The 10,186-nt window shown below is 36.9% G+C and overlaps 1 protein-coding gene across 1 annotated transcript in view; it reads left to right on the top strand.

The window, feature by feature from the left end:
• The window catches only part of LOC107716506 (RING finger protein 166), a 27,727-nt gene extending 21,189 nt beyond the window's left edge, over window positions 1-6,538 (top strand). The window contains exons 4-6 of the mRNA XM_016522984.1: window positions 1,305-1,419; window positions 1,738-1,845; window positions 2,722-6,538. Of these exons, the coding sequence (XP_016378470.1) occupies window positions 1,305-1,419; window positions 1,738-1,845; window positions 2,722-2,787 (289 nt within the window). The 3' untranslated portion in view covers window positions 2,788-6,538. The remainder of the gene's footprint in view (window positions 1-1,304; window positions 1,420-1,737; window positions 1,846-2,721) is intronic.
• Window positions 6,539-10,186: the final 3,648 nt, after the last annotated feature.

Here is a 10,186-nt window from a genome sequence, read left to right as displayed (position 1 = left end):
AGGTAAAAACGATATAAATACTGTTCAGTTTCTTGCACAGACTGATCTTTTTTTTTTACTCTCAAAGCCGTGATTCCCATTCACCTCCATTATAAGACTGACAGACTGCAACGGTTTGTGTAAAAACATCTTGGATGCCCTGGGGGTAAGCAGATAAACATCAAATTTTAAATTTTGGGTGAACTATCCCTTTAAGATCCCCTCTGCCCAAGCCTCATCTATTAATCCAGTTATGTCTCAGTCTGTTGAAGTCTTTTCCATGCTGTTTGCTGATAGGGCTTTGCAAGTCAAATATGAAAAGTCTCCCACTGAGCAAGCAAACGTCTTTGCCAGACCATCAGGCTATTCAAGTTGCATGGCAGAATTCTAAAAAAGACAGATATCTGGCTCCCCTGAAAGAAATTATCTCTGGTCAAACACTTTCAGGACATTATTTGTAAATATATATTATTATGTTTAACTTATTGTATTTTTTATTTTAAATTATTTATGTGATTTATGTAATTCTAATGTAGTAGGTGTAATATTTGGTAATATAAAGCATGACAATGTGGTTCCTGGAAGTAAATATTGAATTCAATTGAATTAAAACTAAAATTCCAGTGAAGTGTTACATTACCTGTAATCTTAAAGAAATATTCAATTATTCACCAATAAAAGTGCTGACTCCCACAAAACATTGGAAATGACTCAAAGTGTGTCACACTCTTGAAACAACTTGAATTTGATTGAATAAGTCTTGAGCTAAATATTTTTGCTGAAATTTCACCCTTCTTTGCTGACATTTCTCTTTGACCTTAATAGAATTTGTAGCTTGCTGAAATAACAGCAGCACTGAGAAAAATAATTGTAAACAATACAATTTTTTAGTGGGCTGCATTCATGTTTGCTGAGTAATTGAACACATTTTGCCTCAAAAGTAAGTTACTTAATATTAATATTTAATTGGCGTATTAATGTTTATTGGACTTAAATAAAAGTAATATCACCAATGTTTTTGAAATCCCTGTAGAGAAAAGGAAGGAGCTGCTGAAAATTGGGCGGTCAGGAATGCCTCAAACAGCTAATGTGAACAGAAGGTTCTTGGCTCATTTCTTATAGACTTGAAAGTTATTCACACAATGCTATACACCCCCTGGCTGCACATTTACATTATTCATGTGAACACTGATAATCAGTTACACAACTATTTTGTCTATTGACTCTTTTGCTCCAAAGCTACTGCTTACTATGTAATAGTGTAGATCTGATACTGGTTTATCAGACCACATGGTTAAGACACAGTGAAATTCTGTTTTTAACAGCAATATTCCAAACCGCTCCACATTTGTGTGCCCGTACTGTGGCGCTCGCAACTTGGACCAACAGGAACTAGTGAAGCACTCCATGGAGAACCATCGCAATGACCCCAACAAAGTGGTGAGTGTCAGTTACCTTACAGTTTCAGGGGTGCCAAGTACCACTTATCTGTCGCAGAGAGGGCATGGTTTGTACAGAATATCTTGTATTGAGAATTAGAACAATAAACTGAATAAAAAATTCTAGCATTTACTCACCCTCATGTAGACTGAAACCCATATGATATTTGTTCTTCTGTGCAACACGAAACGAGATATTTAGCAGAATGTCAATTCTGCTTTTCTGCAATTCTTTCAGTGTTTTAAATCAAGCACCAAGTCAAGATTTGATAACGGTCCTTACTGGTAAACACTCTTTTCTTATGTTTTATCCTTGAAGGTATGTCCAGTATGTTCAGCTATGCCTTGGGGTGACCCTAGCTATAAGAGCTCCAACTTCCTGCAGCATCTTCTCCACCGGCACAAATTCTCCTATGACACATTTGTGGTAAGAAGGCAAAAAAAAGCGTATACTTTAGATTTATATATTCTTCATTTTGTATTCTAACGCTCTGTGCCCGATACCATGTGAGCTGCCATGCTTTCTCCTGCCTACATAGGCAGCTGCCTTCTAAAGCAGTATCCAAACAGTAATGGAACCTCATATAAAACCTCATGACAAATAAAACATCCATATGTGTTATGGGATTAAGAATCTGGGAGGGAAATGGACTTAATAATTAAATTAGTGTTACAGCGCAAAACATAGAGATTTGTTTCTTTATACAATAGATGAACCTGTATCAAGGTGAAGTATGCCATTTCTGTGCTACTAGTGTCACCTGGTGGAATTACAAAAATAAAGCATATTTTCAAACCACCTTTGCAAATGCCCCTTACACTCATAACGGCCTTTCTCACATCGTAGTATCTGTAGCTTGACAGTCAAGAGCTAGCATGTGTGGCAAACACTCGAGTTTAGCTTACGTGTCGAGAAGAAGCTCTTGTAAAAACACCGCCACTGTTTACCCTTGTTTTACCCGGTTGTCGTCTCTGCATATTTTGGCAAGTCTTGGAATTTTGTCTTACTCTTCTGTAACTGAATCTGTATTTGTTACAGAAGTGAATCTCATTAAAACATATCTTGGCTTCATTTCATCTCAAAAGCGAAAGAAAATCTAAGATATTTTGAGTCAATGAAGTGACGTTATTGTTATGACAGTTAAGCACTTTTTCCTTTTTTTTTTTTTTTGCAATTCCCACTATTCTCAAAGGTGATACAATACTTTCTTTACAAGGTATTTTACAACTGAAATGCAAAAACTTTTGTGGTGCAGTCTGATCTGAATGTGTTCTTTTTCTGTTTTTATGTCTGCATATGCAGGACTACAGCATTGATGAGGAGGCAGCACTGCAGGCAGCACTGACCCTCTCACTGTCTGAGAACTGAGAGTCTGGCATTATATCCTGTACCACAAACACAACCATGTGAAGGATCTTCTCACCTGTCTTGTTTTAGGCTAAATATTTTCATTGTTCCTCTGTTTGTCCTCTCACTCTACCTCTCTTCTGGTCTATATTTCTGAGCTACACTCCAGCTAGATCCTGAAGTAGCTCTATAGCTTGTTTACCAGTTGCATAACAGTTGAGCAAGCTTGTTACTTCCTGAATTTTAAGGGGAGGAGCTTCTGGTTGGCTATCATCATCATCATCATCGTTATCGTAACCATCAAAACTGCAACCAACAAGACACTGATGTATGCAAAAAGTCAGACAAAGGAATAGATCAATAACACCATGCTTGTTCTTGTTGTTCTTCCTATTGTTTTCTGTCCAAATGTGACATAGACCCCAGCGAAGAATTGAAAACCAGTACAGAATCAGTTCAAAACAGTGCGTCATGTTAAAGCGAAGTTGAAAAGGGAACTATGTTGGGGTTGGCTGTCCTCTCATCTTTAGGCAATACCAGTAGAGAATAGAGAGAATGAGAGATTGATCTTCAGCATCCTCATTATCACTAATTTCTTCATGTATGGAATGCGGAATACCATCTGCCCTTTTTTAATCAAGAGTTGATGTGAATAATTGCACTCGTCACAGTTTTCTACATGTCTGAATTCTAGTATCGTTGTTCTTTTCTAGTTCAATAACAGAATATTGACCGACAGGACTGCATACTCTGCTCTTAACTTGCTACAGTAATATTTTCTAAGAAGCATCGGATAAGATTAAAATGTATATTTTTGGAAAAAAAGTTTCCGTTTTAAATGGTGCACTAATAATAAGACGGCACGCTTCTAGAGGTGTGCTGAAACGTTTTATCTTTTAATGTATCCATTAGTACTGTTCATCTGTATCACTTACTAGTGCTGATTTCAAGTCCTTCGGGAGACTTTTATTTATGAGTTCCGTAATCTTAATTTTGATGCGAAGTGAATTCAAGCGATTTGGTCGGAATAAGATGGATTCATTGGGCAGGTGTCTTTCTCTCTCGATCATTTCCCGATAAAAGCTTTTTAGCATATATTTTATCATTCTTGTGCTGCCACAGAAAATGATAGGAATTGTTCGCACACTTAACGATCAACAGGTGGCCAAAAATTGGTGTATTAGCATGGCATAGTTAGCCTGCTGGTTGAGTCTGTAATTACACACGCTGCTTTTTAAAAGCACCTGTTCCCATTCAAAATTATGATGTGAATTCATTTTCACAGTTATAGTGTATTATGATTAATACCAGCTTCTGCCACGATTCTTGTATTGACAGGCATTCATGTCCACTAAATACAATCATTCCAACGTAACTTGAAAGCAGCATTGATATGGAGAAACTTGAGCACATCCTAACAGGAAGTGGAACAGTGTGTAGTTGTTTTGGCCACAAAGTCATTCAGAGCGCAGACTCGGCTTTGGTCTTTTACTACTACTGGTAGGGCTTTCTGTACTTTGTAAGTGTTGAATCTAAGCCTATGTACAGTGTTAAGGAGCACTGATGTTTAGAGGAGCATTGGTGTGATAGGGTTAGGCATTAGGGATCAGAATCTAATATCCCTACTTTGCAGACATACCTAACCATGTCTTTAAGTGTTGAGTTGACCGTTAGGAGAAAACATACTCTACCCAAGTACACAAATGTGAATGCCAAAGCATAGCTCAAAGTCAACATTCTTTGTTTTCCTTTCTCTAAAAGGATTTAAAACCAAACAAAGTATTAAAATGTGTAATCCAAACATGTTTCCTTGGAAGTATTCAGGAATGTTGGTGTTATTACAGTGTAATAACTGTGGCGTTAACAAACCACAGTACTCCGAATGCGATAGTCACCTTCAAATTTCTGTGCTATTAAACTGGATGCATTGTTAAGTAGCTAGCTATAAACATGTTGACTTTTATCAGACAAGATTCTTGTCAAACTGTTGTTGCGTCTTGACAATACTTGACACAAAGGAAAACTGCCTCTTGAAGAATTTATATTGCGATATTGCGTTTACAGTAATGCTGTGAATAGATACTTGTGTTATGAATTGCGTTTTGACACATTTTGGAATACAACTTGTGAAACTGAGCTTGTGTACTATAGCTAGAATCAACTGTGTTTGTGTACCTGCATAGAGTATGTTACAGGTCTACAATGATGTGCTCCAAGCTTCTGAGTTTCTGTGGCGCGCTTAGTTTGGCAGATTTGTTTGATGCTGGTGCATCATTACGCATTTGATATAGATTTGATAACTCTGCCAGATGTAATGGTTTTAATATATTTAGAGCCAATCTTGACAAAAGAGTGGAAGACCATTAGGGCTGGTTGAAATTTTTTTCAAGTTACCAACTTTTTTTTTTTTTTAGAATAAGATGATGTTTCAACTTGTGATTCATTTCTGTGTTGATGAGTGTTCGTTTAATCTGTCGCAATAGAGCTATTGTGTTTATCTCCATTTTGTGAATTATTGTTATTTTAAGCAAGGTTCAGCGTGTCACAATCATTGTCTAATCTGAAACTCAGCGGCCAGGAATTAAATCGGTTTGATTTATGTAAAGGTCTGCAGCATGAGTGACTTGGAAGAAAGGAACATTTATGAACTTGTGTGATGTGAACAGTCATTTGCTTCCATAAATATCTTGCTGCCAGTTTCTAATCATTTAGAAAGTGTAATGTGTAATCACTTAGAGTGATCTTTCCTGTATGGTTTTCTTAAAAGCCATAGTAGAGTTTGTATTGATTTCTTTAAAAATAACACTGTGTCCTAATGGGATGACAAAATCTTCCATGCAGATCAGAGTTTTTGTCTCTGATTTAATTGATTTATTTGAAGTTATATGAGCATTGCCACTCAGAGTACAATCTCAGAGATGTCGTCTCATTATTACAGTAATTCTGAGCATGAATAATTGTCAAATTTGTTCTGATTTTCTTTTGTGTTTTTGCATTTTCGCTTTCAGTATAAGCAGACAAATTACAGTACATCTCTGGAAATGTGTCACATCTCATTGGGACACAGTGTTAGATGTCATTTGTCTTTTAATGTACATTTGTACTGAATACAGGGCCATTTATAATTGTGTAAGGCCTTCTGGGTAATGTTCAAATGTCCTTGTTGGTATTTATTAAGAGGCCTGTTAAGAGGCTTATACATTCATAGTATAAGTGATCACTTGTTTCGTCTTTTTTTGATTTGATTGTACATAAAATGGCAAGACTGCCACATTTTTTTGTGGCATATGTCGAAATTTGGATGAAGGTGCAATCACCTTTTCTGCTAAGAAGCATGTTAAAAACAATGCACTTTAATTAACTCAAATGTCTTTTGATGGTTGAGTAGGAATTTTGTTCCAGTTATTTTAGCGTGACTGACTGCCAAATGTATTTTACAAGAGGCAGATAATTTGTCATGTTATTGTTGTGTGAAAAAAAAGGTAGGTCAGGTTAAAAAAACATCAAACATTTTCAGAAACTGGTAATATTGTATTGTTATTAGCAAAACCATGATGGCAAAAGTAGTAAAACTAAAGCAGAAAGAATTTTTCAATAGTTTCCAAACAAGAATTGCCTACTGAAAATGTGTTCATTGTATTTGATGGCAATGTGTTTTTCATTGGCTTGTTTTGAGGTTTTACATGGTGTCAGTATTTTATGGTCTTGCTCTGAAAGACTAAGATGAAATCGAAGAGTAGAAAGTAGAAAAAGACAACAGAGTTTCCCAGTATCCTAATGTTTTAATGTGTTTTTCATTGGCTTGTTTTGAGGTTTTACATGGTGTCAGTATTTTATGGTCTTGCTCTGAAAGACTAAGATGAAATCGAAGAGTAGAAAGTAGAAAAAGACAACAGAGTTTCCCAGTATCCTAATGTTTTTACTCAATGTTGTTTTTTTTAAGTGTCTAAATAATAGTGCTCAAACAATATTCATGTGCACAGCTGTAGCATAGTATGATGTTTTTGTTTTTTTTTAAAGTGAAACTTTTGATATCGTACAACACAGCTCTCCAGTTCTAAACCCTTTGAGAATGACCTTAAAATGAATATTTTTCACTCTTTTTGTATTGTAACATCAATGCATACTGTCACAGATAAACATTTCTTGTGTTGGTTAACGGCTGTCCACCAGAACAACATAAACAAGCAATGGATGGCTCACATTAAGTTTCATGTCTATATGAAACTTAATGAATGGCCAAGGACTCAATGGAGAACAGCGGCTCAGAACTGTAGTAACATCTTATTATTACTGGAACAGTAAACGCTGGACGCTTGAGGATGAAACATGGCATACTCATGGACATGTAATGGATTCAGTACTCAAGAATGATGTTATTGAATGCACCCGCTGACCAGGAAACTTTACTGAGAACCTGTTTTGTGCTGCCACAGCCTCTCAGGTGCCTCCAGTGATCCGGTGGCTGCAGGACCAGCGTTGGTGTTTGCTCAGTGGGATTATGCATTCACGACTCTGAATAATAATGAGATAACAGTAATAACAATGCTGATGTTAATGATGGTGTGCATTTTTGAAGCTGTAATACTGACTGAGGTTTAATAAGATACTTAGTGTATTTGTAGCAATTTTCCCCTTAATAAAAACAGATGCACCCATCTTTAATGGCATTATCCTTTGGTGTAAACAGTTTTTCCACAAACAGTTTGGAGGAATGATAGAGATCCTTGGTTTAAAAAAAAAATTATATATTCTAACCCAGCAATGGAATTGTATGTTTATTAAGCTGTGCCACATTACCCAATGTTCCAAAACCGCTTTTATCAACCTATTAATAATAAGATATGTCCCCTGCAGAAACAGTTTCAGCAGTTGTTACAGCCCTGCAAAGTGCTACTAGTTATTTAATATGAATTATGGCAAATTCTTCACTGTAAGATTAGAATGAATGGATTTATAGTTTGAATTGATAACTGAGTAAACTCTGGTAGGATCACTTAGTTTCCGTCTGCCTTATAATAAATCACAATTTATTGTGTGAAGAAATCATTCAGTGAGAAATAGCAAATAACAGTCTAAACTAGCAAATTTTACATAAAGTGAATATTCTCATGCTTTTTTTGGAAAACAGTTGTATTTATTATGGTTTTTGTTGTTATTTACATTAAAATGTCTACGTTTAATTTATGTTTGATTTAATAGGTAATACTTTGCAATTACGTTCGATTTCCATCAGGTAACATAAGCTAACAATGAACCAGGGTTATTAAAAAGAACTAAATCTAAGATCATAAAAAATGATAACCATAAAATAAGTGATTAAAAAAATCTTAAACTTATTTCATTTCAGATAGTTCCTAAGGAAACATTTCTCATTTTCATTTAGTGTACTAAAATAACTTAATGTACTAAAATAACTAAAAAATAAATCTGAAATTAAAAATTAAAACATAAATAAAAACAAATTCAAACTATGAATCAAAACTAAAATAGTATTTCAATGATACTAAAACAATGAAGAGCATTAATTAATTTTAATGTTAATTTAACACGATTAATAAACAACTTTTTTATTATCTAATATTAGCAAAGATATTGCTTCTTGGTAGCCACTGTACGAATGGGACCTTAGTGTAAAGTGTTTCCGGTTAATTCTATATTCCGGTATTCTATTCCGGTATATATTTATATATAGTATAAAAAAAAAGTACAATTTAGTATGAATTTTAGCATTTTGTGTCAGGATGGAGCTTGTGATTTATGGCCTAGTTGAAGTGTCAGGAGAAAGTGCTTGATGTGCAGCACCAACACAAGAGAGATGCAGTGCTTTGGAGCAGTGCTACAACCTGACCTCAGAGGTTAAAGGGCACACAGTGAAACGCAAATGCAGCGATCAACCTGTGGAGCAACAAAAAGTCCAGATGGCTGGCTGACAGGAACAATTAATACAAATCCAGCAGTTAAAATATATATATATATATATATATATATATATATATCCTTACTGTACCTAAAAGATAATATTTGCAAATATACACAACATATCATCCCCTGGTTTCAGCCAGTCCTTGGCACTGATGATCTGATGCAAATTGCTCCCTTTTTGGATGGGCAGAATATCTACATATTAAGTAATCATTTAGTCAGTGCTCTCTTTACAATCGTTTGCAATGTCTGTTGTGCCATAATGGTAATATGTTTCTTCTGCACTGGTTTTTAATGCATTTTAAATGGACCCACTGCTAAATGGCACATTAAAACAAAATTAAGTCTCCTTTCTAAGACTTTCTGCATCCTAAATCGCATACTTCCCTTCTATATAGTAGGGGGGAAAGTTGTTTCTAAGTATGAATAAAGATTATGAACATTTTACAAGAAAATACTATATTTAGGTACCCGGATGACCTGATATTTCCCACAAGATTCTGAAGTGCACATAACACTTTATTATCCCATGAGGCCACGAGAAAGGATTTGTGGATGGCAGTGATGTGATGCAACTGATGCCGGTAGGTCACATGACAATTACAATATGACGAATGTAGAATGTCTGGATTACATTCATACTACACCCATTCATTTTATGTATAATATATGGTAAGATTTTAGTTTAGGGACCAGTTCTCACAATTAACTACTTGCTTATTAGCATGCATATTACTAGCATATTGTCACAATCTGTAATGGCGAGAAACGATGGAGACGAGGAATAAACAAAACAGTCTTTAATAAAGGAAACTCAGGGTACATCCAACACTGGGAACGGCAGGAAACACATGAACATAACAAGTAGAACCAACCGAGACAGACTGCACACACTAGGACTTAAATACAGGGGATGATTGGGGAAACAGGTGTATGGGATGACTAATAGAACTAATTAACAAAACGAGGACAGGAACATGACCAAATAAGGGAACAGAAACAAGGGCAAAACATGACACAGACAGTCCATGATCCTGACATTACGCCCCCTCCCGGAAGGTGCGTCCTCACACTATAGCAACAACAGAGGGAGGTGTGGGTGGGAACTTGGGAGGTTCCAGAGGACAGACACCCGGGAGGGGGCCAGCAGACAGAGACCAGGGAGGAGACAGGAGGGGCCCGGAGCAGGAGGAGCCAAGCAGGACATAATGCCACAGCCATAATGTCGACCCATGGTGGAGCCGACGGAGGGAGGAGCCATGGAAGAGGGATGGCCGCCGACTCCAGGGAGCCGACCAATGGCGGCGGAGCAGGTGGTGGAGGAGCCCGAGGCAGAGAGCCAAAGAGCCAGGGTGATGCCGAGGATCCGGGGGCCAGGGTGGAGCCGAGGGCTCTGGCGACCAAGGCGGAGGCGGAGATCCGCGGCGTGGAGCTGGTGTTAGGAAGGAGCCCAATAGAGCCGGTGGGACGGAGCAACGAGGTGCAGCCGGAGGAG

This window comes from Sinocyclocheilus rhinocerous, unplaced genomic scaffold (assembly GCF_001515625.1).
Source record: "Sinocyclocheilus rhinocerous isolate Xijiao unplaced genomic scaffold, SAMN03320098_v1.1 scaffold1411, whole genome shotgun sequence".
Lineage (NCBI taxonomy): Eukaryota > Metazoa > Chordata > Actinopteri > Cypriniformes > Cyprinidae > Sinocyclocheilus > Sinocyclocheilus rhinocerous.
The sequence above is the reverse complement of the archived record's forward strand: the minus strand, read 5'-3'. Positions and strand labels throughout refer to the sequence as shown.